General features: G+C 52.4%; 2 protein-coding genes across 2 annotated transcripts in view; one reads left to right on the top strand and one right to left on the bottom strand.

Annotated features, from left to right (window-relative positions):
• The window catches only part of LOC122370881 (arf-GAP with GTPase, ANK repeat and PH domain-containing protein 2-like), a 95,259-nt gene that overhangs the window by 8,475 nt on the left and 59,693 nt on the right, over window positions 1-27,091 (bottom strand). Inside the window, exons 4-6 of the mRNA XM_043346828.1 lie at window positions 24,009-24,118; window positions 17,858-17,915; window positions 1,587-1,723 (exon numbers count right to left, since the gene is read on the bottom strand). Coding sequence (XP_043202763.1) covers window positions 1,587-1,723; window positions 17,858-17,915; window positions 24,009-24,118 — 305 coding nt within the window. The remainder of the gene's footprint in view (window positions 1-1,586; window positions 1,724-17,857; window positions 17,916-24,008; window positions 24,119-27,091) is intronic.
• LOC122370882 lies at window positions 21,602-23,314 on the top strand. Its single transcript, XM_043346829.1, has 2 exons — window positions 21,602-22,726; window positions 23,102-23,314. The coding sequence occupies exons 1-2, from the start codon at window positions 21,943-21,945 to the stop codon at window positions 23,113-23,115; spliced, it is 798 nt and encodes a 265-aa protein (XP_043202764.1). The 5' UTR covers window positions 21,602-21,942; the 3' UTR covers window positions 23,116-23,314.

The following is a 27,091-nucleotide window of genomic DNA, read 5'->3' as shown; positions in this document are numbered from 1 at the left end:
ACGCAGGGCTCCCTTATCAGCACCAGCCGCCAGCCGCCAGCCCATGGCGCGTGCTCGACCGTAACTGGGGTATCGCAGCGCTTTCAACCCCGTGTCGATAAACTAATCGGCCCACTGGAATTGAACGAGATAACCAGAGTTTCTAAAATTGCTCACGCAATGTTTCCGCATAGCTTCTATGTAGTTGATAAACAATTGAAGTAGGTACCTACTGCTTGAAGCTGACAGACTGTTACGAGCACAGGTCGCCTCTTCAATGCGAAACTCGTCCGTCTTTGCATCATTATATAGTTACACGGCTAAGTCACCAGCCGTGATCGATGCTTTCATTCGCTGTACCGCGTTCGCAGGCCGGCGAATCACAAGTCAGTGAAAGAGTCGCCGGTCTGGCCGGTGAAAAGGCTGGCGGCGCGCCGGTCTGGCCCGCTGGCGACTGAGCCACCGAGTCGTGCCACCAGCGCCGCTCGGCTGAAATCGCCGCTCGCCGGTCCAGTCTGTGCTAACAGCGCGTCAGACTGCGTGGGGCGCGGAGACTGCCGACAGGGTTTAGAATGACTTCTGAGAGCGGCAGCAATCATAGTCATAACCTGAAAACGTGGCAGCATTTGTCTTTTACCAAGTTTACCTACTATACCGAATTTTAGTATACATATACCTAATGTTTGCGACGATAAATCAGATGTTAACCTTTTAGACTTTACTTTACCCTAGCAAGCAGATGAATTTACGTCTAGCGATATCGTGCAAAACGACATTGACGGTAGCGTCAAAGATGCTTCGTACAGCAGCATTGTGAATGTTCCATTTACCCAGGAAGCCTTCGGCGCCCGGCGGTCTGACGAAGCACAGTTCCGCTTCCTCAGACACCTAGGGTGCCGGAACATTAGAGGGAACCGTCGTATACTAATGGACTACTCGTATGTAGAAAGCTGAACATTCCAATTCCGTTGCATTCGCTCTATCGTGACATTGCGGTATTTATTGGAGGAACACAATACAAACAGCCCACTTTTTAGTCTGCCCAAAGGACGTGTTCAAATAGGGATACAGCTCGGAACACCCCGACCCTGAACTGTGAACGGTGACCTACAAACGCCCACCATTCATTAGGTCTAGGGCACTGTTCGCAGCTTCATAATAGGTATGACCAACTTTTGCAACTTATGAACCCAAGTAAGTCGACAACCAGTTTCGGTATAATCGAATGAACTGTAAACTAACCGATGGATGCAGCGAGAAAATCAGTCACAGTTTCGGAGGAAATCAGTTTATTTATTTTACTTTTTATTTATTCAAAGAGATCACTACCAGGCCCTTAACCCCACTTGCAGGCAAAGTCAACATAATATTGCTTTATCGTTAATGAACAAATAAAGAGATTGTCCGTCTTGGGGTCACCTTGCGCCGGACAGGGTTATGACCTCGTCATGCCGGTGACCTCACACTCTGCGCCACCCCCGAGACTTCTCTACAGACCGACGTGGTACCGCTACCCACCCACCCAAACCGACCTGCTCGGACAGCTGGGTCATATACCCTTCCCAAGCCCACCCATCGGGTCATTATAATTGTTACCCAGGACCCACCTGCTGAGAGAGGCGGGTCATATCCACCGGCTTGATCTTGCGCAGCGCCGAGAGCTTCTCGAGCCGCTCCCGAGCCTGCTGCTCCACGGCAATGACGAACGCATCCTGGACGTTACTGCTCTGCGCGAGGTCCAGCGCTGTGGGAAGACAGGACGACACAATGTCAGACGAACCGCGTATGATAAACGGTGGGAGGCACGCCGGAAGGTGCCGTCCTTCGGCTAGCCGGAGCGATGCCTGGGAGGGGGTGAGCAGCTAGCGACAATGACCCATTGTGCTAATGCTGGCTATAAAGGATCCAGGATTGGGGAGCCGCTGCACTCGCTTTTAGCGGACGACGAAACTTTATTGTATTATCGTAAGCGACGATGTCATAAAAAGTCATTACCTGCGCGCTCAGCACAGATTAGTAAACCGCATCACTCATGCGAAGTGGCGAGGTGGTGGTGGGGAGACATGCATTGTTACTTATGTTTCCTCTCTGCTTACCATTGACCTATCATGACCTCTCCGCCCACCGCCCGGTCATGTATTCACTGACCGCTGACCGCCATGTACCCGCCGAGTCCCGGACATGTCGCCCCCCGGTCGGTATCAGCCGCACTGCACCTCCATTCCCCTGACGTCAGCCATTGTCTCCGACGACGGAATTCCGGACGGCGACGTACTGCGGCGAACAATGACGCCGCGCCTCGTGACGCGAGACAAACGCGGCGCGACGATGACATGGAGCGCGACCGCGCGGCGAGCGGCGCCGGGTGTGGGAGCGAGCTCCGAGCTGCGACCGGCGGCGGGGCCGCGCGACCAAAGCTCCAGCGGCAGCCCGCCGCCAGCCAAATCACCTCGCACTGCGCAACACTTCCTGATTAAGCGGCAGTTCACGTGGGTGACGTTTGATCCGGCCACGGGGCCACCCACGCGAGGTGGTGAGCCAAAGCGCGTGTTTAGGACCGGGTACCGACCGGGTCGGACCCGCCTCTGGACCTGCACACCATGCAGTGCCCAGTGGCGCCTCTGACCGGGATATGGCGAGCTCCCAGGTGAGCCGAGCCGGGCCCCGGACCGGCGGCGGGGCCGGATGGTTCGACTATCAGACTGACAGGTCGGGTGACTATGTGCAGTGTGACACGATACATCCGACCGCTGCCGCGGCGGCCACGACGAGAGCACCGCATAGATGACTAAAACACTCACGGCCCAAGGCCTGGTCCATCACACACTCATGTAGCGTATAGCATCTCACGACAGCTATAAGGCTATTCTTTCGGCTTGCTATCTTATTGCTTGCTATCTTATTGCTATTAATCACTGCACTTCACTTCCCGCCCAGGAGTTCCGCAGGACAACTTAACACGTAATTTAGATTTTATCTTGTTAACCCGCGCCCTGGTGTGGGTCTGAGCCACCTTCGCCCTGGTGGGGGGGGGGGGGGCCAAAATGACCCCCCCCGTCTAACTCGAAAACGAAGAGGGCTAGGAAGACGCGGAAAAAAGCAAACGAAAGCCCATAACAAGTACGTTCGAAAGTATTTCAGTCATTTTTTCGCTAAGGTCAATATTGAGGTCGCTAGAGGTCATCATAGGTCAAATTTCAGTGTTTTCGGTGTTGCCGGACATATTCCGCTGTAGCTCGGAAACTAGAAGAGCTAGAGAGCCGCGGAAAAAAGCAATCGATAGCTCTTTTCAAGCTCTTTCGCCAAGGTTCGTCAGATTTGACCTCAGCTCAACGGTTTGGCCCACAGAGGTCATGCAAGGTCAACTTGGCAAATTTCGTTGAAAATGTTTTTAACTATAGCATGCATTCACGAGAAAATAGAGAAACGATTCATGCACCATCGTGCTTGGCTCGTCGAGACGCGTCGAATGATATATAGTTTGACCTCGAAAGGTCATTTTGAAAATTTGACCTCAGGTCAAGGTCATGACCTTACCGAAATAGGTCATGCTGCATATCATTCGATCCGCATTGACGAGACAAACACGATAAACGTCGAACGGAGTCTCTATCTCTATTCAATAACAAGTAAGTGCAGAAAAACCGCTGGTGACCTCTGGTGACCAGGGAGATGACCTAGCGTGACCTCAGCGAGGTCACAAGCAAATGGTTTCACATGGGCTGTGATTTGCTGACCCAAGACACTTCAATAACGAAATATAGGAACAATCACGCCCGATTTAGCTGAAAAACAACTACTTTTCGATTCTCCCATTGACTTATAATGGGGAGCAGCGATGACCTGACCTGACCTTAGGTCACATTTATAAAAAAATCCGAGATAGCCATTTTGTAGAGCTGGGTGACATCTTCAAGTACTGTAAATTTTACATCGATCGGATAAAAGCTGTGCCTTTGAGAGAGCTTTGAACTTTTTTAGAGGTGGTGTCAGTTTTGGTGACCTTGTGACCTGACCTGACCTGACCCGAACCCCCCAAAAAAGGACATGATGTAAAAATGTTGAATAAACAGCTATACAAAGTTTCAGGGCGCTAACTCAAGTGGTTTCTGAGTTATCGCTGAAAAACCACAGGGGGGGGGGGCCAAAATGGCCCCCCCCCCACCAGGGCGAAGGGCGAATCCACCAGGGCGAATCATGCCTCGGAACATTTCGACCTTGTTCGGTGCAACAGTAGCCTGTGACGGAGTTCTAGGAAGGAGCTCGCGCTGAATTCCGACATGGTGAGCCGAGGTTTTCAGCCGTATAATGTCTCATGTCGTGCAGACCTGCGGCGGAAGTGTTCCCAGGAAACCAGCAAGACACTACTCGCACCTTCTGAGACATACACAGGTGAAGCAAAGAACATAACTGACATTTCCGTCATCATTTCCTCAATGATGCTTCGAATGAAACTCGAGTGCGGTTTGTGCTGAGGTCAGTCAATGAGAGGCCGATGTAAGAAGTTGATATCTGCACAGCACGCCGCTGAAGCGAATAGAGTAACATGACTGCTGCTATGAGTCAGACACCACCAGCCAGCGGGTCTCGGTGGGGCAGAGCTGACATATCACACCAGTGCAACTGAGCTGGCTCGGCGGGGCGGAGCTGACTGCTGACAGGAACGTCCAGTGAACGACAGACCAGCGGTGGCATGACCGTCCAGTAAACTGGCGCAACCGACCAGCGCTGAATTAAGTCTCGAGTGGGCTGGCCCGGCAGACCAAAGCTGACACGATCCAGCTGGCCTGGTAGACCAGAGCTGACCAGACCCCTTTAGTGAGCTGGCTCGGCAACTGACATAAGTCTCGAGTGAGCTGACCCGACAACCAGCGCTGACCCTCCGTGAGCTGACTCGACGGACTGGCGCCCGCCGCGCACCAGCCGACCGTCAGCCGCCCCGAACAGCCGCCCGAGTCGCCACCATGTAAATGAGCTGCATAGCTGAGCGGACGCGGGGCGTTGGTAACCCCGGCCGGGTGATGGCTGACGGTGGCCGTGACCCGACCCGCCGAGTCGCCTCTGCCTTGACCCCGCCGGCTGCCGGCATGGCGCAGCGCCGCGCGGCTCACACGCCTTCTGTTCCGACCTCACACAACGACCCGGCTCACACGCTGCAGTGAGGCGTCCCAAATCATTTTGTAGTGACGGTTTCAAAATAGCGACAACTACTCGCCGTCAAACCGATGCGAAGAGCCGTCGCCGTCTCTAACAGTCCCGATGCAGCCCAGTTCAGAGCTTTAGACATCGGTGACTTTCAACAGCCCAAGTCGTCCTGAGTATAGAGATAAGGACACCGGAATGCTGGCCAGAGTCAGAAAGCACGCCACCCTTTCCTAGCCTCCCTCGCGGCCCGACCGACCGCCGCGTGGCGTCAGGAACAAAGCGCGGTTGGTCACGTACCGGCAGGGGTGATTGACAGGACCGGCGGGCGGCGGTGCGCCGCTCCGGTTACAGGGCAGGAGGGCAGGGACAGTTCCAGGACCGGCCCGGCTCGCACAGTCCACTCCGGTTCACGCCGGCTCAGCAGGTGACGAACCGGCGGACCTGGTTACAGCTCAGGGACACCATCTGCATATTCCGAGCAGCCTGATCAGATATGGATGCCGCGGCTCCAGTAAAGGGTGACAACAGCCGAAGGAAGGTCAAGCCAGTTGACGCGCCTCAGCTTGATTTAATTCAGACCTCAAAAGTCAGACGCTTCAATCAAAACAATGGCACCGAATGTTCCGATTCATCAGAGGACACCTCCAAACTCCTAAGGGCCTGTGTGGGCCTTCATGTCTCCTGAGCGCGGCCACTGCCATCGGGCCCCTGGCTGTCACCGGAAACCGACCAGTCACGCCCGAGTAGGTCGAGACAGCGCCGCGCCCGACGGGGGGCCAGCCCGGGCTCGGCGGCACGTCCTTCGTCTCAGACGACGTCGGCTGTTCCGTCAGACGATGACGCATCGACGCCAGGCATCTCGACGGCACCGTCACATCACGCATTCCTGGGCGCGGCCAACTCCGGTGTGAGAGGAGTGTGGAGACTGGGGGGGGGCAAGGCACCTTCTGTTGGCTCATATACATTTGGCTCATATACATATGTAGCCCGTCATTTACCCATGCCCAATTTGAGCGGAGAGAATGCGAAACATAGCGGCGTTGAGGTCCGGCGATGGTTCGTTCAAATTGTCATCAAAATACCGAGGCCAAAATACCCTTTGAAACATAACTCATCAATCTACGCGAGCCAAACGAACCCAAAACGGCGAGCAAGCGACACCAGGCATATGCTCGTTGGACATCGCTACGGCGGATGTACCGAGCCCTGAGCGGATGTATGCCTCCCAGTCCCCTCCCCCGGCTCCAGCCCTCCCCGCGTTCAATACAGCCGTTACTGACGATCGATTCACCGATCGAAATCCGACCCACCCTCCTCAGGGTGCCTGTAAAGTCAATACGACAGACCCCCCCCCCTCCCTAAACAGCACCCACCACTGGGTGCACGTGCCGCCTCTGTGTGTCTGCGCCTCTCTAAACACACCTGCAGGAGGCTTCACTGCGAATGGACAACTCGACATCCATCCGGGCGCACGCTGCCCTCGCCTAATGTGCAATTATACACGCTTGAGGTCAAAATTTAACCCTCGCATGTGTAGGGGGGGGGGGTCGGATGGACCCCCCCCCCCCCATGGTTTTTCGCGAATAACTCGCGTAAAAAGCGGCCGATCGCGACGAAACTTTCAGTACCCTCGCATTGATCAATTTGACACCTACCCTGAAAATTTCATGACCCTGACCCAAATGACCTTTGACCTGTGACCTCTTTTCCGAGACCATGTTGGCCTGAATCGCGATTTCGCGTATGTCGGCTCGCACTAGCCGCGTGTTTGCAAGCTTTTCGTGGTTTCAAACGTTCAAACATGTGATTTGATGTTACTCCCGTGTGTGTCAAGGTCACCTGAAGGTCAGGTCAGGTCATTGACCTTTGGTGACCTCGGGTGACCACGGGTCACTTTTTCGAGTTTTACATGTTTCTAGGCTAGTTTTTGGAGCTGAATTCGAATTTAGCAACCATTTGAACATTTACGAAGTAGTTTTGGTGACTTTTTAACATGTTACGAAGCTGTCAGAGGCGGTTGACACGTACTACGAATACCCGTCACGACGCCTACTGGTTGACCTGACCTGACCTGACCCGACCTGGTCTAAATGCTTCAAGACATCACCTGTGATCAAAACTTACACGATATTCGTGATCAGCACCCCGAAAAACCCCTTAGCAGCCACACTTTACGACTTTCTAACAGGTCCGGATTTTCCCGACTTTGGGTCATTGACCTGACCTGGAAGGTCAACCAATGACCTAGGACCTTAAAATTGGGTATCATCGGCTTCCTCTCGTCACAGGCAACACGCTCGTTTTTTTCCGCGAAGCTCTAGCTCGATCAGGGGCCAAACGGCAAGGGGGGGTCCAACCGACCCCCCCCTACACATTAGAAGCTGGCAAACGCCGCACACATGCGAGGGTTAAGTTATAAATAACGTCACGAAGAGGTGATGTGTCATATACAAAACGTACAAATCCCTCGCTTTTCTAATAGAGGAGACATCCGTCCAGCCGGTGCATTGCACATTCCCCGTTACGCTCTATGTGAGGACAGGAGCGGCGCACCAGCGGCATACAGCGGATACTGGGTAAGCGGGCACCAGCGCAGTGGCTCTGCCGCGGTCCGTTCTAACCCAGAGCGGCTCGACGCGCCGCGCTGGCCGGGCAGCCTGACCTTGGTGCACGGCACGCAACGCGCGGCCCGGCCGGCCCGCCGACTCATCCGGGCTGGCGCGCGGCGGTCGGCGGTAAGCGCCAGGCAGTCGGCGGGACAAGCACTGACCAAGCCCAGAGGACAGGTAGCCAGGACAGGTAGCCAGGACAGGTAGCCAGGACAGGCAGCCAGGACAGGCAGCCAGGACAGGTAGCCAGGACAGGTAGCCAGGACAGGTAGCCAGGACAGGTACCGTAACACAGCTCGGAGGACAGGTACTCAGGACAGGCACTGCAATGCAGCCCGGCGGACGGCAGACAGCGGGACAGGAGCAGAAGCCCAGAGGACAGGCAGGTACTCAGGACAATCACTGTAACACGGGCCGGGCCGGCGGACGGTGGACGGCAGTCGACGCACGGCGGGGAAGGCACTAACCCAGCCTGGTGAACAGATATACTATAGTCCAGCCCAGGAAACGGGGGGTAGGCAGGACAGGCCTTGTAATCCAGCCCGGGGAACCAACACACGGAACAGTCACACTCAAAACTTTTTTACCACCTTCTGGAGGATTCATTTTCACCAAACCCGCAAGATAAGAGTATATTGAAAGGGTACCTCGCTGCTACCATTATGTGCATGGTAACGGTACGTGGTTCAATTGAAGTTATTCGCCAGCAAAGAGTGTTATTACCATGTAAATATCAATATTACTCTCGCAATCCTAGACATGACGAAAACTCTTTCCTCCTGGGTATCGTGCCTCGTGTGCAGGTGGTCGTTTCATGCGTGGATCTTGTTTACCCTCGTGAAGACAATATTTGAAAGAGTATCAATCAGCCAATCAAAAACGAGATCGGCCGTTTGAAGGTTGAAGGCCGCGCGGCGCGCGCGCATCTGTCAGTTTTCCGTCGTTGGTCTCCGAGGGAGGGTGTGAGCAGTGTCGGTGCGGCGCCACGTGGCCGTTGGTGATTGTGCTTGTGTGCTGTTCATCGCCTATAGAGCCTCTGCGGACATTTTATTGTAAGTACCGATGTGATAGAGCATTGCGTGCTGTTGAGTGGTGCTTGTTTGATCTGGCTAACAGAACCCCGTGCACGGCCACGTGGCAGAGTGTTGTAAGTAGGTACATACATTTTGTTGTGATGCATTTTGTTGGCGACTTAGAAAAAGCCATGCACTGTAGTGATGCAGTTTAATTATCCCACGTAGACGGGCGACAATCCAGGAACGCTGCCGTTCACTTCAAATGTTGTGCGCTGTGCCTTCTCCAATTCGAGGGAGCTTTATTATTATTTATATTCAAGTATTCATTTAAAGTGTTCATATTTAAGTTGCATTCAAGTTGTATCGTAATGTTTATTTACCGCGTGTGCATCGCTGAACGCTTTGTTCACTGAAAACTTTTTTCCATTTCCTGAAGGGTAAACCCGCCATAGCATGGTATGCTTGACACACAGACGTTTTTTACCACCCTCCAGATGGTTAATTTTACTCTTTCATGAACAGTAAACTCGTCAGTGAGGGGTAACGTGACACACAGACGTTTTTTACCATCTTCTGTATGGTAAACTCTTTTGATTTACTTTCGTCTAGAGGGTAACATTTCCGAAGTTACACGCCGTGGAAGGGTCACTCTTTAACTGACCCTCCTCTTAAGAGTAGCACGCCATCTACTCTGTGATTTACCCTCTTGCAGAGAGTATACCCTTTTGGCTTACCCTCAGTCAAATGGTAATGCTTACTCTTCCCCAAAGAATTTACCCCCCAGAGGATGGTAGCTTGACACACAGACGTTTTTTAGCACCTTCCAGATGGTAAATTTTACTCTCTCATGGAGAGTTAACTCGTCAGGGAGGGGTAACGTGACACACAGACGTTTTTTTACCATCTTCTGTATGGTAAACTCTTTTGATTTACTCTCGTCTAGAAGGTAACATTTTCGAAGTAACACGCTGTGGAAGGGAACTATTTAACGTGACCCTCCTCTAAAGAGTAGCATGCCATCTACTCTGTGATTTACCCTCTTACATAGAGTATATCCTTCTGGCTTACCCTTAGTCACATGGTGATTTTACTCTTTCCTTTAGTGTAAACCCCCCCCCCCCCCCAGAGGATGGTAACGGGCCCACAGACGCTTTCTTCAGAAGCTTCGCGAAGCTTCTGATAACCGGAGTTAATCAGCATGCTTCAAGAGGAACACTATATATTTGGCATTCCGTACAAACAATACGAGGGGTTCACCAGCCATGAACATTGTGAGACTCTCCACTTATTCATACGGAGTTATAACTCCGTATGCCCATCGAATGAGACTCTCCACTTATTCATACGGAGTTATAACTCCGTATGATTAAGTGGAGAGTCTCACAATGTTCATGGCTGGTGAACCCCCCCCCCCCGTATTGTTTGTACGGCATGCCAAATATATTGTTGCTCTGGAATCATGTTTTTAGTTGATGAACTCCGGTTAACAGAAGCTTCGCGAAGCTTCTGAAGAAAGCGTCTGTGGGTCCGTTACCATCCTCTGGGGGATTTACACTAAAGGAAAGAGTAAACATTACCATGTGACTAAGGGTAAGCCAGAAGGATATACTCTATGTAAGAGGGTAAAGCACAGAGTAGATGGCATGCTACTCTTTAGAGGAGGGTCACGTTAAAGAGTTACCCTTCCACAGCGTGTAACTTTGAAAAATGTTACCCTCTAGACGAGAGTAAATCAAAAGAGTTTACCATACAGAAGATGATAAAAAACGTCTGTGTGTCACGTTACCCCTCCCTGACGAGTATACTCTCCATGAGAGAGTAAAATTTACCATCTGGAAGGTGGTAAAAAACGTCTGTGTGTCAAGCTACCATCCTCTGGAGGGTAAACTCTTTGGGGAAGAGTAAGCATTACCATATGACTGAGGGTAAGCCAGAAGGGTATACTCTCTGTAAGAGGGTAAATCACAGAGTAGATGGCATGCTACTCTTTAGAGGAGGGTCACATTAAAGAGATACCCTTCCACAGAGCGTAACTTCCGAAAATGTTACCCTCTAGACGAGAGTAAATCAAAAGAGTTTACCATACAGAAGATGGTAAAAAACGTCTGGGTGTCACGCTACCCCTCCCTGACGAGTTTACTCTCCATGAAAGAGTAAAATTTACCATCTGGAAGGTGGTAAAAAACGTCTGTGTGTCAAGCTACCATGCTATGGCGGGTTTACCCCCCAGGAAATGGTAAAAAAGTTTCAGTGCAGGCCAGGCTCTGAGGGCGGATACCTAACCCAGCCCGGTGAACAGGTATACCATAGCCCAGGAAACGGACAGCCAGGACAAGCTCTGAGGGCGGATATCTAGCCCAGCCCGGAGGTTAGGCACTGTACCCAGCTCGGAGGATCCCACACCGGCGCGGAGGTCGAATCCGTCAGGACGGATAGTGGTCACCAGTTAGGGTTGCGGGCTCAGCATTCAGGATTGGAATCAGCCTCCATAGGGGCCCGAGGTCAAAGGTCGGGATCAACGGTCAGCTGGTGACTCATGTTATAAGAATAATGGGTCAGCGAGCCTACACGAGTGGTTTCAGAGGTCTGTATCCACTGGCGGATCCAGGGGGTGTGCCAAGGCCCCCCTCCCCGCAGCGCCCGAATCGACGAAAAATTGCGCTATTTCGAGGATAAAACGAAAACTTCACAACTGTAGAAGGAAAAGTTTGTTTTTAAACTGCACATCAGTGCGTAAGGAATCGAAATCCGATGACTTTTTTTAAATTGGAGGAACTTTTTCAGAGGTATGCCCCCTCTCGCAGCGTCCACGACTGCCTTTCTGGATCCGTCAGTGTTTGTATCAGGTTCCATACCAGCTGGCATTTACCCCACCTCCCATCCCCATCCCTGCCTTGGCCCCGTCGCCCCTCGTCCATCCCTCAAGCGCGGGACGCCCTGCATTACGCGGCGTCCCAGTCCGGCGGTGTTAGGGACCGGGCGGGCGCTGCAGTCTCCCAGACGCTGCGGGCCGGCCGAGAGCCGCCGAGCCGCCGCCGCATCCGGCCGAGAGGGGAGGGCGGCGGGAGAGGGGCGGCCAGAGGGGAGGGGAGGGGAGGGGAGGGGAGCCGGTCCGGCCACACCACACCGGCCCGGCCGCCAACATGGACCGCGGCGCCTCCTGGCGTGACGTCACTCATTCTCAGTAGACCGGTCCGACGGCCCAATGGCCGATACCTACTAACTACACTGAGGTGTAGCGTAAGACCTCCGAATACCTACTAACTACACAGGAGCAGCGTATGACCTCCGAATACCATACTAACTACAAAGGGGCAGCGTAATACCTCCGGGTACCTTTCAACCACACAGCGGCAGTGTCGATAGGTCATGCCGGTTACACAGAAGGGTGGAGTGTACCGACCTGCCGGGTATGGGGTACCGACTACACAGAGGCAGTGTGTGGACAGGAGGATCGCATATTACCTGCACCAACCAACACACTATGCAGGTTACAGAGGCACTTGACTATACCGACCGATAGGCAGAGGTGAGTTACACTGAGGCCCTCCACCGGCGAGTCGGTCCGAGAGACCCGGGGAGGGATCCAGGACAGGGCATTCGTTCATTGAAAATGTGACAGACTCGGCCTTCTCCGAATGGCAAGCTGAATTTCCATGCCAGTGAAGATTAACCCTCGCCGGCCGAGGGGGGCGGGTGCCGCCCCCCCCATAGGGTTTTTTTCGCGATAGCTCCGAACACGCTGGCGATAGAGAGCTGAAACTTGGAATACCTGACCGTTGATCCAAGCCGCATCTTTTGACACCAACCGCATTTTTGGGTCAGGTCAGGTCACTGACCTATGACGTCATAAGTGAACCTCTGCACGGTCTTCAGATGTCGCAACTTCGCAACGCCCTCACTGCCAGAGGAGATGTCACAGAGAAATGAAACTTGCAGGATCTAGTATCCATTATGAGTCTCACAACTTGTATATCTCGGATTTTTCCTAAAGGTCATATGAGGTCAGGTCATTTTCGTGACCTCACCATTATAAGTCAATGGGGAAAATGAAAACTGCTATTCTGGCGCCGGAAACGATCTCCAACTATCTCAAGCACACAGAATCGTGATTTGATGCACTCCTTGCAAGGTTAGATGCGTCACTTTTGCAATGTTGACCTTCCGTGACGTCATTTATGACGTCATCAAGGTCATATTCGTTTTTCGTCAATAACTCCCGATCACATTGAGCTAGCGAGTCGAGAAAGCCACCAATGGACTCAGGAAGACCTGCCGAATCGAATGATATGCAACATGACCTCTTTCGACCAGCTTCGTGACCTGGGGGTGCTGACCTGACCTTGACCTGAGGTCAACACCCCAAGTTGACCTGACCCGAACAAAAAGTATATCATTCGACGCGCCTGAGCGAGGCGAACACGATGCTGCCAAAATCGCGGCTCTGCGGCCGTTTTTTGCGAAGTTATTCACCACAAACTGAACCGTACCCTGGGGCACTTGACCTGACCTCAGAGGTCACCGGTTGACCTAGGACCTTAAAATCGGGTACCAATCTCTGCGTCTCGTAACGGCGCACACGCTCGTTTTTTTTTGCGACGCGCTAGCTCCACCAGGGGCGAAACGGCGAGGGGGGTCGTACCCCCCCCCCCCCCCCCCCTCGGCCGGCGCGTATGTAGAAAACCAATAGGTCCGGCGAGGGTTAAAAGTGTATAAACTCTCCCTGGCCGAGGGGATGGAGTCTTTTTTTTCACGACTGCTTAAAACGCGCATTAGCGATGGCGAGGTGAGCATTGCTATACCAATACAGACCTTCGACTTAAAAACCTGTTCGAAACCACTCAACCAAATTTTCAGGTCAGGTAAGGTCACCCGTCACTCACTGTCATAAGGGACCTGGTGCACAATGCACGGTCCAAAAATATCGCGACTTCACGCTATTACTGCCGAAATATTTCACAGGGAGGTCAAATTTAGGAACAGGTCATGCCATAACCCAAAAACTTATACATCTCGGACTTTTCATAAAAGTCACCTGAGGTCAGGTCAGTCTTGTGACCTAACCAAAGGCAGAAAACATGGTATGATGGCAATATGGAAGCTGTTTTTTTATGCCATAAATGATCTAAGAATACGTAATATGATTATAATCGATGATAATCGTAATCGATATAAGCATGATAATCGTAATTTCATACACTCGCCGAGTACGAATCTGGATGCATAAATCTTTGCATTGCTACCTTGCTTGACGTCATAGAGGATGGACGTCTCACGCCACTAAAGTCATCGGAACTCCTGAGCAGGATGCATTCAAAGCTGATTGTTCAATGCACCAGGCGCGGATACAAGGGGGGGCCATGGGGGCCATGGCCCCCCCTTGGCCGATTTTTTTCAAAAATAAAATAAAAAGTTAAAAAGTTAAAAAGCTGAAAAGGGGGCCTCCTGAAAATAAAGTGGCCGAAATCCGATGAGTTTTTTTTTTTAACCTACCCACTTAGTTATTTCTTAGAAGACTAGCTGAGAAGACTTCTTTGTTAGAAGATTGGTAAAGCTTTTCATAACTTGGAGGTCTCTTAGACTCACAGAGATGACCACTTTTACAGGGCCTCCTAACCTGCACAGAGGGCCTCCAAGCCTGCACAGATGTTGAGATGTTGCCTGAACAGCTAGATAAGCTCAATAGACGCAGTTTTTTTTTTGGGGGGGGGGCCAACAAGTGGGAAGATGGGGCCTCCAACAGGTGGGATTATGGGGGGGGCCTCCTGGTTTCTAATGGCCCCTCCCTTGGAGATTTTCTGGATCCGCCCCTGCAATGCACCACCCAAAATTTTCGGTCTTGATGCGACGAATTTGGCCCACTTCTCTACTGCTTTGTTGCGAATCTCATTGAAATTGAAAACCACCATAAAACATGTCACGTGACATTTTCGGGTCATGTCATGACCTTAACCCGCGGCATTTTTTAAATACGACTCCGAAGCCTGATTGAAGGTCAAGTGTGAAGTGAGGTGCATCATGACCAGGTAAATGAACGTGCAAGTAGGTAAGGTTTAGAGGGGCAAAAATATGGATAACATTTTTAGTGAAATAAACATGATTTCCATCGATGTAAAGAGCGCGACGTCTCCGTTCGGTGCCCGTTTGGTGATGTTGTGACCAGACCTAACGGCCGACACACAGCGCCGGACCAGTGTTTGGAACTAACCATGTGAACCGACCGCTGCTGGGTATCAGCTATACCTACCTAACAGCCACTAGCCGGGGCAGCACTGTGTAGTGTGTCGACTGTGAATGTGAATTGGGCGCAGAGAGAGCTCGTCACCGAGTTTGGGCGCCGGCACCGTCACAGCACGGCTGAGGGACATCAGCGAGCACTGGCGGAGATACCCGTTCCATACGGTGAGGGACAGCGCTTCGCCTATCCCTTCCTCGCTCTGCGCCCGGACCGGACATACCAATGGCCGATGTGATTCCGGAGGCCAAACAAGCAGGTAACCGACAAACTGCGTTCAGTTGGGTCGGTAACACCTTTCACTTTACTATTCCAGACCGCAGTCTTCACTGATCGAGTACCTACCAAAGGTGTCGGACTCAGTTTCATATGAAGGGAGGGGCAGCGATCTACCTGACTTAGTGTTGGGAATACCGCCCTAATTCCACCCCATCCCCAACCGAAATAACCCTTGCGCAACTCACCTGTCGCTCCCAGAAACCATTCCAGACTCGCGAACAAAGAATATCTCCGCACTCCGCAGCCAGTCTCGGCAGGAAATGGCCCCGAGGGGCTCACCACTGTCCTGTGTCACCAATAGCAGTCACACGATCACCAGCACCAGCTCCGTCGCACCGCACCAGCCCGGGCCGCGGCCCCACGCCGCCGCGTCACTCTCTCTCGCTGCCGCCGCCAGAGGCCAGCGGCGACCGGCCTGTTTTTCTAATGGCAGCCGCGCCGCGCCGCGCCCGCGCCCGCGACCCTCCCTCCGCACCGGCGCCGTGCTGCCGACTGCGGCCGAGGGGCGGCGCTGGCGTCGCTGGCATGCGGTCGAGTCCACCTGTTCGGTGGGGGAGGAAGCATCACAGGTGTCGTCGCTTGCCGGCGGGACCCAACTGCGGGACCGGCGCGGCGGGACCCGGGACCCCGTGGCACCGAGCCCCGAGGCACGGGGCGGGGCTGCGCGATGCGAGCGGCGAGGGGTGAGCGGAAGGGATCTTGGCCCAGGTGTGCGACGGAGAGTAGGGGTTTCTACAAATGGTCAGTAGTGGTGATGATTATATTAATTATACAAAAGAGCCTTCAGCCTAAGACAAGCATAGGTATTTGTTCTATGCCTGATCGTAATAAAACGAGTTAAATTTGACCTGAGGTCAAGGTCATGACTCATGACCTGGCCTGAAAAGGTCGTGGTGCATAGGATAACTTATCAGTCGATCCGTATCGTCGAGCTGAGCACATGTATACCTACCTATCTCGGTATCTTGCTTGACCTAAGATGGCCTCAAGGGCATAAAGCGGGGTCGGGCTGCGAGTGCATTCTTTTGGTTCACTACTTTATACCGGTGACAGGTATTCACCTCACACCTGTCACCATCCAGTTGTTTGAGAGTGTTTAGCATGACGTCCGTCCAAAGAGGCGCATTTCAATTTTCTCCCATTGGCTTATTATGAAGAGGTCGCAAAACCTGCCTGACCAGTGACGTTAGGTCACCGAAATAAAAATTCCGAGACATAGGTATATTTTATACATAGGCAGTGGGCACTGCTGCCCTTATCAACTGCGAAAAGTTTCGAAGCAATGCGTTAGTCGGTACCTAATATAACACTCTCCTCATTTCCAGCTGGAAGTGCATAATCGAGTTTATTCAAGGGAGAGTTTTGAAGTGCTTGGGAGAAAAGTAATGTTCTAGAATTATTCCTGAAAGTTGCATCTCCCTGCTAACGATTCCCTAGCACGGAGACGAGCGTTGCAAACATGCCATACTCTTGCACCGTGCAAGAGTTAAGAGCAAGAGTTCACACATGACGTCATAGGTCAGTGAACTTGCCTGACCTGAACGCTACACAATGCAAATGCAGACGGGAAACCAAAAGATCTGGCTTGAATAGGTACAAATCCTGTCAGTAAAACTTCAGCTCTTTATTGCACCTAAAGCAAACGTTTCGAACGATCCCGAAAACCGTGGGGAGTGGGTGGCATCTCATCTCCCCGTAGGCCGGGCGGGGAGGGTTGAAGGTTGGAAGTTCCACGAAGTTAGGCAGGCGCAGGGCCTCTGGACCGAGCTGATGCATTGCCCCAGCCGAGGGCGACATCTAGGTGTAGGTACCCATGCCTGCGACCTCTGACGAGAACATATATGTACAACGCCACCTACAGCGAAAGCTCCAAGCAGCCGCCCTGGAGCATGGCTCAGAACTCGGGGAGCATTGAGGTGCAGCGGGGAGGAGTCTGAGTTATTTCACCAGGAGACCTCCTCCAAACAGCCGAAGGTGAGGGAAAATCCTTGTAAGACGAAACCGTCTCCGGGACGACCGTTTGAGCGGCAGGGCGGCAGCCGCGGCGCCACGGATTCTGTCCAGGAGGGACAGAGCTTCCCGGAGGCATCGCACCAAGTGGCCGCCCAGCAGCAGGTCCTTTGTGTAGTGCCTATTGCAAAAAAGGCTTTAGTGGCCTACTGTAACCACGAAGTTTCAGATATCCGGGCAGATGATTGGCCTTTTCAGCTTCCAGGCTTCAGAGCCGGGGCCTTCTCGGAGCGAGAACCAGCATCATCGATATTTCCTTTCCTCATGCTGACCAGGGCCTCTCGACAACACAGGTCTCAGTTGGCCTCTTTTGACTGGCACAGCACTTATAGTGGACCTCCTCGTTCCAGAAGGAAGCTGCCCCCTCCTGCCCCCCCCCCCCCCGTGCAGATTCGGTGTTGCCGCCCCTCATGCGGAGAGGGCTGTCCCATCGCGGCATTTCCGTCCCACTGGAATAGTCTCTGCCGCTGCCTCGCACTATATGTAGGTGGTTCGCACTCGGAGAATCCGTTATCTTTGTCAAAATACGGGATCCGTCAGTGAATATTACATTCATATCAGCATGGATAGAGTGAAATACTCACCGAGTTTATTGCCCGCTTTCCGCTTCACTCGTAAACAGATTGTCCTTGAGCGTATACACTGAAACGAAAGATCATATCACAGTTAGTACTGATACATTATACCTATATAAGCCACAGGTTATAAACAGTTTGGTTTGTTCGCCCTCGTCTGTGTTGGTGTTTTGCCAGCGTCTAACGTATGGGGGGGGGGGGGCGTTGGACCCCCTGCCGTTCGACCCCTGATCGAGTAAAGAGCTTCGCGAAAAAAACGAGCGTGTTGCCCGTGACGAGAAGAAGCGCCGATGTGCAGCCTTATGGTCCTAGGTCATTGGTTGACCTTTCAGGTCAGGTCAATGACCCAAAAGTCGGGGAAATCAGGGCCTACCTCGTGATGTGAGGTTGTTAGGCATGTTATGTCGAGTCACGAATTTTACATTATGTTTTAACGAAAAAAAAAACACACTTCGGAGTCGATCGTATATGTCGTATATTTCATTATGTTTTAAGCATAGATGATGTCTAATGTCTACACCTAGGTATGTATTACGGTCAGGACGGGTTTTGTCAGGTCAGACTGTCAGGTCAATTAGTAGGCGTCTTGCTGGCTATTCAAAGAAGCTGTCAAGGGTCAACCACCACTGACAGCTTCGTAACATGTTAGGAATGCACGGTGCACCGGGGCACCGTGCCCCCTTTGATTTTGGCATTTTAGCATTAGCCCTATGGGCGTTGCATGGAAAGAATCGGACCAAAAGTCGGCAGTGCCCCCCCCCCCTTAATTGAATATAAGGTGTTCCGCCGCTACTGATCGGATATTTGATTATCTTTGGACCAAACAAATAGTGCGACCCTTAGACGGCTTTCCGCGATTACTTGAAAGCGTGTAAAACAGCCCGTGGGTAATCCCGACTACCAGAGCCCGCGGGTCTTCTTTCGCCCCCCCCCCTCCGTCTAAACTTCGTAAATAAAAAGCTACAGAAACAAAAACGGTTCATATACCAAATGACAGTTACCAGCGATGCAAATCTTAAGCAGATAACATGCATGAAAACGCACCGTTTTTTTTTAGATATCTGTGAAAGATTGCAAGGAGGGGTGTTCAAACACCCCGGCCCGACGGGGATTAGGCGGTAGCGGAGGAAGCATCCGTCCATTGGTCTGGCGACTGTTGATCCCTGATCTCGCGCCGGATGGCCGCGCCGGCCGGCTGTCCGTTTTCAGTCACGTAAGCGGCCGCCGCCGGAGGATGGGTGAAGCGGTGCCACCTCTTGGGCCCGTCACCATCGCCGGGGCGGCGTGTCAATATTGATGGCGTCCCAAACAGCGGCCGGCGGCTGGCGGCGGCCCCTCTCCATCCGACAGCCGGCTACCAGCGGTAAACACTCGGGCCGAACGGCCGGCGCCCGCCCCGTGAAAACAATTCAGCCAGCTCACCGTACTCTATTTGTAGGAAGAACACCTGCAGATAATGCCAACACAAACAAAATCGGCAGAGACGCTGGCTGTGCTTATCCAAAACAGAGACAGGCGGTGATTCAAAGGAAACTGTTTGTGAGATGTGCATGAGTGTTGAATGGCGTCAGTGAGCACCAGGCAGCGACGAGTGGATACCTTCGTCGCCCTTCCTGTGGACTGTGGATTGTGGAATACCTACTTGTACACGGTTTTATTTGCTATGATAGTGGTGGGTGTGCTAAGATAATGCTAATTACTAAGCATCGATTCCATTGAATTATTCAAATACGAAATGCGAAATGCACCTAACAGCAAATGACAAGTCGATATGTCACTGCCAGGTATAAGGCACAGTTTTAAAAACACTTCACTCGTTATCTTAAAGGTAGTGTGCCAGCTTTCCTGGACCGTATGGAGTTAATGGCCCAGATAACGAGAACCGGATTTTTAGAACTTATCCATACCTTCAAAACTCATGGAAACGTCTTAAATTCTTCAAATTTTGAGTACCCCAGTGCGAAATTCGCCCCGACGGGTTGTCGGTCGTACCCCAACCACATTTCACACCACTATGAACAATAAATGCACACACTGAAATCGCTATTACCGATAGGCTCATCCAATCAAGTTTCGATAAACCCGTTCATCATCATCTCCTGCGGTTTCGAACACGCCTGTTAGGTGGTGCGGTAGACCGCGCCCAAAGCCAGGGCCCCGGTAACGTGAGGTAGCCGAGTCGGGGCAGCGTGCGCTGACCCAAGCCGGGGCCGTGCGTCCTCCCGGTGTCATGTGATAGCCCATGGGGCTGCCCGCGGGGATGCGGTAGACCGCGCCCAAAGCCGCGGCCACGGCTTAGGTCAGCGCACGCTGCCCCGACTCGGCTACCTCACGTTACCGGGGCCCTGGCTTTGGGCGCGGCTTCTGCTCATACTTTGTGGTGCGTCTGGCCGCGCGCTCTGACTTCGGCCAAGAAAAATGCGTCAGCTGATCATTGTCATTTCTGCCACTTTCATGTGGTGAGATGGGGTCATAGCTTTCATTCAGAGACGGCTGTTTCATATCAATTATTTTACATAAAATAATATTTCAAACCATAAATTAATGTTCCACAGCCAAATTAAAGAAACAATACCAATACAGGCTTACAGTTTAAATTCGACATTGTGCTGTCTACGATTAGACAGCTGATAACTCATTCCCGTACGTCGTAACTCTATAATGACCTTTGCTTATTGTCACATGTGCGCCGCATTCGTGATTGTTGCCGACGCCTGTTTGCAGGTCAGCCCACTACAGTTGTTATACATATCGAAAAAAAGATAAACTTTTAGGCGGAAAAAGCACTATTTTAGGCCCATTTTTGATTTTTTTTTTTGCGATATTAGGTAAAAACAGAAGCTTCTTATCCTAGGAAAAATAAAATGGGAAATCATTCGAAGGTGGCACACTACCTTTAACACAAACACTTAAAACACTTGTTATCTTAAGAATATGTAGGATTTGACTTTCTTTCAAAACAAAAAATAACCCACTCGAAAAAATAAGCTCTACATTTAAACCTTCCTGCTGAACGTTTTGGTTTTCTTAACATGCGTGCGTCCTGGCCGACGAGAAGGGGGCACGCGACTACCCCGATCCTCGCCGTTTCTCCCCTTTGGACTTTCTCTGATGTTAAGGCCAAAAGCCCAAAAGTGGGTGTCAGGTTTTTGGGAATAATTTTGCCAAAAATGACGCAGCACCGCAGTTTTGGCACCATTCCGTTCGCCGTCGCCCAGGTGCGTCAAATAGTAGGCATACTATTTTTCATCATTTCTGGGACAAAAACACGAAAATTCTACTTCTCCCATCGACTCAAAATGATAAGATCACGCGACCTTGATCTAAACTCAGACAACCCTCATAAAAAGGAGAAATTTAGATGTAGGGAACTGTCACTTTTATCCCTCTGTGAGAGCTTCCCTGATAGGTAAAGAGGGTGCCAAGAATTTGCAACATTTTTAGACTCTGTGCAGAGGCTCTTTTAAGGAGTTATAGGTCGTGACCTAACCTAAACATGCGATTGGTGTCTCAAGACCCGGTGTCACTGAAGGGTTAGGCAGTAGGCACCCAAACTTTCAGCTCCTAACGCGCTCTGAGCAATCTCGAGGAACCCGTCAGGTGGTGGCACCAAACCAGGGGTGTGGAGCCGGAGCCGGAGCTGGAGCCGGAGCCGGCATATCTTGCCCCGTGCCCGGAGCCGGAGCCGGAGCCGTGAAAAAAATATAGGCCGGAGACGGAGCCGGAGCCGTCAAAAAGGAGACTTCTGTTGTGTTCGGGTATAGGGGGTGTGTACTTGGACCGCCTCTGCGGCCCCACCTCTGTGTGCCTGGGAGCGCCCCTGCCGACGCTCAGCTGATCGTGCGCGCCAAGCGGCATGACTGGCGCGGGCGACTAGGCGTGGCGCTCGCCATACTTGTTTAGTTTTCGGAGAACTCTCTCGGCCCATTCGCACCGGCAGTAAATAAATCGCGTTTCTCTTAAGCTCTCTCTCACTCGAACCGTGAATTACGAACATAACATGGCGCGGTCAGTAGATGGTTTCGTGCGTGCGCGCAGTGATCAGTGTATCAGTGTATCAGTGATTAGTGTATAGCGCGCCGTGATCTGTGACGATGAGTGACATTGAGAAACTGACGCAGCTGCTCCTGCAGCAGGCGGAGCTGTCCGCGCAGCGGGAGCGAGACTCAGCGCAGCGCGAGGAGCGGCTCACTCAGATGGTGGAGCGACTGGTCGCCGACCGACAGCCACCCGCTACCGTCGCTGCCGACGATGCCTCGGCGGCGACAGCCGCCCGGACGTCGGCTGCCGCCCCGCCCGTGCGCCTGCCTGCTGCTGCAACGCCGGCGCCTCAGCTGTCGTCCTCCACATCCCTGCGCGACTTCGCTGTATGGAGGGAGAAGCTGGACGGGTACATGCTTCTGACCGGCGCGTCCGCGCTGCCCGTCACTGCCCAGAGAGCTGCCCTTCTCAGTCTTCTCGACGAAGATTGGCACCGGGTGCTGCGCTATGGACTGACGATAGCGGACGACTCTCCCCTCTCCGCGGTGGTAGACGCAATGGAGAGTCATCTCCGTAAGCAGCGCAGTGTCCTGGTCGACCGCCGTGCGTTCTACGCCCGTGTCCAGGAGCAGGGCGAGAATTTTGAGGAGTTTCTGTGCGAAGTGAAGGAGCTCGCGGCATTTTGCGACTTTTGCACACACTGTTACGACTCACGCCTGCGTGACAAGATTGTGTGTGGCCTGCGGGACGAGGAGACGGTGAAGCGTCTGTTGGAGGATCCGGGGCTGGACCTCAAGAAGACGGTGGACATCTGCCGTGCGTCAGAGAACGCCCGGGCTACCTGCTCCGACCTCCGCTCACCGACGGCGTCAGTGAGCCGTCTGTCGGCATACCGCCGTTCAAGGTCGCGCGATGCGCGCCTCGCGGCCCAACCCGGCGGGCGTTCCGCGGGTACGGCCGGCGTGCGCCGCCCCCAGGCGCGCCCCGCGGCCCAACCTGGCGGGCGCGGCCGGCGCGCGCTGCTGCCGCTGCGGGCGGGCCGCCCACGCAGACCCGGCGGCGTGCCGCGCTACTAGCGCCATCTGCAACTCGTGTGGCCAGCGCGGCCACTTTGCAGTGGTGTGCGCCCAGGTGGCGCGCGAGAGCGCCGCTGCCCCCGCCGAGCGCGCAGCACCGGAGCGCGCGCGGCCCGCGGTGGGGCAGCCGTCAGAGCCGCGCATCTGCCGTGTCATCAGAGACGTCTACGTGAACGGCATCTCGAGGGGGGATGTTGTGTTCGGGTATAGGGGGTGTGTACTTGGACCGCCTCTGCGGCCCCACCTCTGTGTGCCTGGGAGCGCCCCTGCCGACGCTCAGCTGATCGTGCGCGCCAAGCGGCATGACTGGCGCGGGCGACTAGGCGTGGCGCTCGCCATACTTGTTTAGTTTTCGGAGAACTCTCTCGGCCCATTCGCACCGGCAGTAAATAAATCGCGTTTCTCTTAAGCTCTCTCTCACTCGAACCGTGAATTACGAACATAACAACTTCGGCTCCTCTTTTTTAACTGGAAAAAATGATTGACCTAGTTCGGTTTGACAGTTCAAGGCAGTAAAACATGCGGTATTCAAAATTTGAAAATAGCCTTGTTATGCAAATACAGAAGCAACATGCACCAACCCCATCGTCTTTTTTCTTCCACCCGTATTTAATTGCATAGGGGATGTACTGAGCATTGGAGCCGGAACCGGAGCCGCCGGAGCCGAACCATTTTACTCGGAGCCATAGCCGGAGCCGGAGCCGCCATGGCATTTCACCCGGAGCCGGAGCCGGAGCCGTCTGAAATTTCCACGGCTCCGCATCCCTGCACCAAACCTCTCCCCTTCACCCTTGGCAGACGAGGACTAAACAGCATCGTGACGGGCTTTCCTTCAAAAGAATCATCAATTGAATAGGTGGTTTTAAAATGTCGCAGACATGTCATGGTATGAAGCTCGCTTATTTGTTTACCTGTTTCATAACCAGGATGGATGACCAGTCCAGTGGGATGATGTGAGTTGGTTAAAATCTACTCGTAAAATTAAGAAAAATACACAAACGTTTAACACAAAACAATGAAATGGAACAAATGTGAAACACAAACATATGGGCGACCTTCCCGTTTGTACATTCCTTATAGCGGCCGGCTGCTGGAGCACCCACCTGGTGTATGTGCGATATGACCTCGGTGTGCGTGGCGTTCTCCAGTGACCTGCCGTTGACCTCCAGGATCTCGTCGCCCACCTCCAGGTCAGCCTTGTCGGCCGGCGAGCCTGTCCAGAAAGACGAGATGCGTCACACGTCGGAGTAGTGAGATATGTAAGGTCCGCCAGTATCCGTGTTTCAGGTCTGAGACAGTCTCGATGGAAGATGGTCTGGAAAAAAAAACTAAAAAAGAAGACTACGAACATGCATTAGTGAAATCAAAAACCTAAGTTCAAGTTTCAATACCGAAACTAGTAACAGACGGAATATACATAGTGATTGTCAGCATCGGCTAAATGATTTGTCTGCAGGAGCTTCTGCCTAAAGGCCGCCCCACACTGGAACTCGCATGCGGGTTGCGAGTTTGCGGGTTTTGAGTTTGCGGGCATAATACTGATTCATGAGTGATTAGACCGTACCCTTATGGTAACTTCATGAATGCAGTGAAGCCGGTACACCTTCAGAAAATTACATATAGTCGCAATACCAGCGCAACGAACCAAAATTGGACTCCAACGAAAAACCCGCAAACCTCGCAGAACTCACAGTCCTCGCAGCGAGGAAAATGGAAAGTTGACTCAAAACCAACTTTTGGAATGCGATGCAAGGTGGCTCGCAAGCTGAAAACATGCAGACTCGCATGTCAGATGGTAGTGTAGGTCACTCAGCTTAGATTGTATTATTTGATTTTGAAGAAACCCGAAAACCCAAAAACTCGCAACCCGCATGCGAGTTCCAGTGTGGGGCGGCCTTAAGGTGGCAGTCAGAACTCCTGGACAGTGGACACAGTGCTGATACCCAGAGTGACACACTCAGTCCTGTCGCGGTTTGCACAGTTGAACTGCGCCCGTGCCCGCCCTGGCCGCCGCGGCGGCTGATGCCCAGACGTACTGACGCGCCGGGATCAATAGCCACAGCTCGGGGTCGGGGCGCCTGTCGGCGGCCGACTCTGATATGACCGAGACGCCCCACCGGTGCACTGCAGCCGCGCTCCTATCAGCTCCGCCGGCCACCTCCAGGGGACAGCTCATACCGCGGCCCTCAAATCAGCGGCCGAGAGATACAGGGGAGCCACCGGGTAGCCACAGCTCTCAGATCCAGGGCCAGCAGTCGCAGATGCTGGATCGTCAAGGGCGCGCCCTCCCAGGGGCTCCGCCACGGTTTTGGGATTGGGGGGGTCCGACCCAAAACACAAAACCTCACTGGCGGATCCAAGGTGGCATTCAAGGGGATTCCTCCCCCCCCCCCCACCGCAGCGCCCGAAATCGATGAAAAATTGCTGTTTTTCTATAGTACAAAGAAACTTAGCAATTTTATTGGAAGAAGTTTGCATTAAACTGCAAAACCAAGGTTCAGATTGCATAAGGAATCGAAAACCGAGGAGCAGAGCCCTATTGACACCGACATGGCGGCCTCTCAAATCGACGTTCTTGAGGAATGGAGGCCAGTGTTGCGCGCTCCAAAGGCGGCATTGGCCATCAGAGAACGCATTGGGCTCTCAGTGACTGGCATGGGCTTGGGAATTCAGGGACCTACATAGGCCCTCAGATATCTACGTAGGCTCTAAAGCCAGTGTAGAGTCCTCCTAGGCCGAACTTAAAGGAAAGCTCAGGGCTTTAGCAGTTATTGTAGGGATTTGAAAGCCCTGCCCTCATATGGCAGCATGGGGTCCTTAGAGACTGACAACTGACATTCAGTCTCTGTGATGAGTGTGACCTATCCTGACCTGAAAATTGATATCAAAATGCTCCACTTGAACCAATAGTCAGGCAATGGGGATCCTGTTGGGATTGTGACTTGTGAATGTCTTACCTCTACGAACCTGCATTCAGAGCCCTGTGCAGATTATTGCAGATTACCTCAGAACGGTGTGAGGATGCTTAGACTAGTACGGTGCTCTGAAAGACCGACATGGACCCCCCTTGACACTATAGGATCTTACATTGAAAGAGGATTCTCAGATCGATTTGAAGCTCTCTTAGGGCAGGCGTTGTGTGTAGGAGGTGTCCTACAAGCTGGACGCCCCCCCCCCCCTCGCAAAATCGTAGCCAAATTCTAGCATACCTAGCTAATCCTAGCCATCTTGAAAGCATTCATAGATAACAAAAATGGTGGAATGATGGTGGAATCCCATGTAGACCGATGAGTGTCACTGTCGAGTCGGTCGAGGGTCAGTCGAGCACTTCGTCTGCTACGACATTATAAGGGTTCCCTACATTTCTAGATCTTCAGTTCCTTAGCTATACGACTGTCAACACATTCAAAATGCATATTGTGAATGATATAGTCATTTCTATGCGAAACACAAGTTTATATTATCTGGAATATTGGGGGGTACTGTACCCCCCAGGAAAATTATTGAGGGGGTCCGGACCCCCGCGACCCCCCCTGTGGCGGAGCCCCTGCGCCCTCCTGACGGACTCGACCACAATGTCCGATACACATGGCTCCACTATTCCACTCAACATACCAACCTTTCGGTTGGTCAAGAAATTGCCAGCTTTCCGACCCACCCTAACCCAACAACAACGATAAGCATGAGCTACTCCCCCATGTATACCCCCAAGTGCATGCGGCCTGTTTTGCCAGCATGGTAGGTAATGCGGGTTCCGGACAAAAAGTCAAATGATAAAAGGTAAAAGGATGATTAGTCAACAGACATTACGTCAAAAGCACGAAGTCAAAAATCTTAAAAGTCAACAGGTAAAAGGTCAACAAAGAGGAAAGTCAAAAGTCAAAAAGTCAAAAAGGATAAAACGTCAAAAGATAAAAAGTGAAATTGCCAAAAAGTCAATGAACAAAAAGCCAACTAGCATAGAAGTCAAAAGACAAAAAGTCAAATGGACATAAGGTCAAAAGACAAAAAGTAAAAACGGCAAAAAGTCAAATTGCCAAAAAGTAAAAAGAACAAAAGTCGAAAGACAAAAAGTGAACAGGACATAAAGTCAAAATCCAAAAAACCAAAAGGACAGAAAGTCAAAAGGACAAAAAGTAAAAAAACAACAAGTCAACCGGGCATGAAGTCAAAATAAAAAGTCAAA

Source organism: Amphibalanus amphitrite, unplaced genomic scaffold, assembly GCF_019059575.1.
Source record: "Amphibalanus amphitrite isolate SeventyFive unplaced genomic scaffold, NRLGWU_Aamphi_draft 001179F_arrow, whole genome shotgun sequence".
Taxonomy (NCBI): domain Eukaryota; kingdom Metazoa; phylum Arthropoda; class Thecostraca; order Balanomorpha; family Balanidae; genus Amphibalanus; species Amphibalanus amphitrite.
This window is presented reverse-complemented; position numbering and strand designations above follow the sequence as displayed.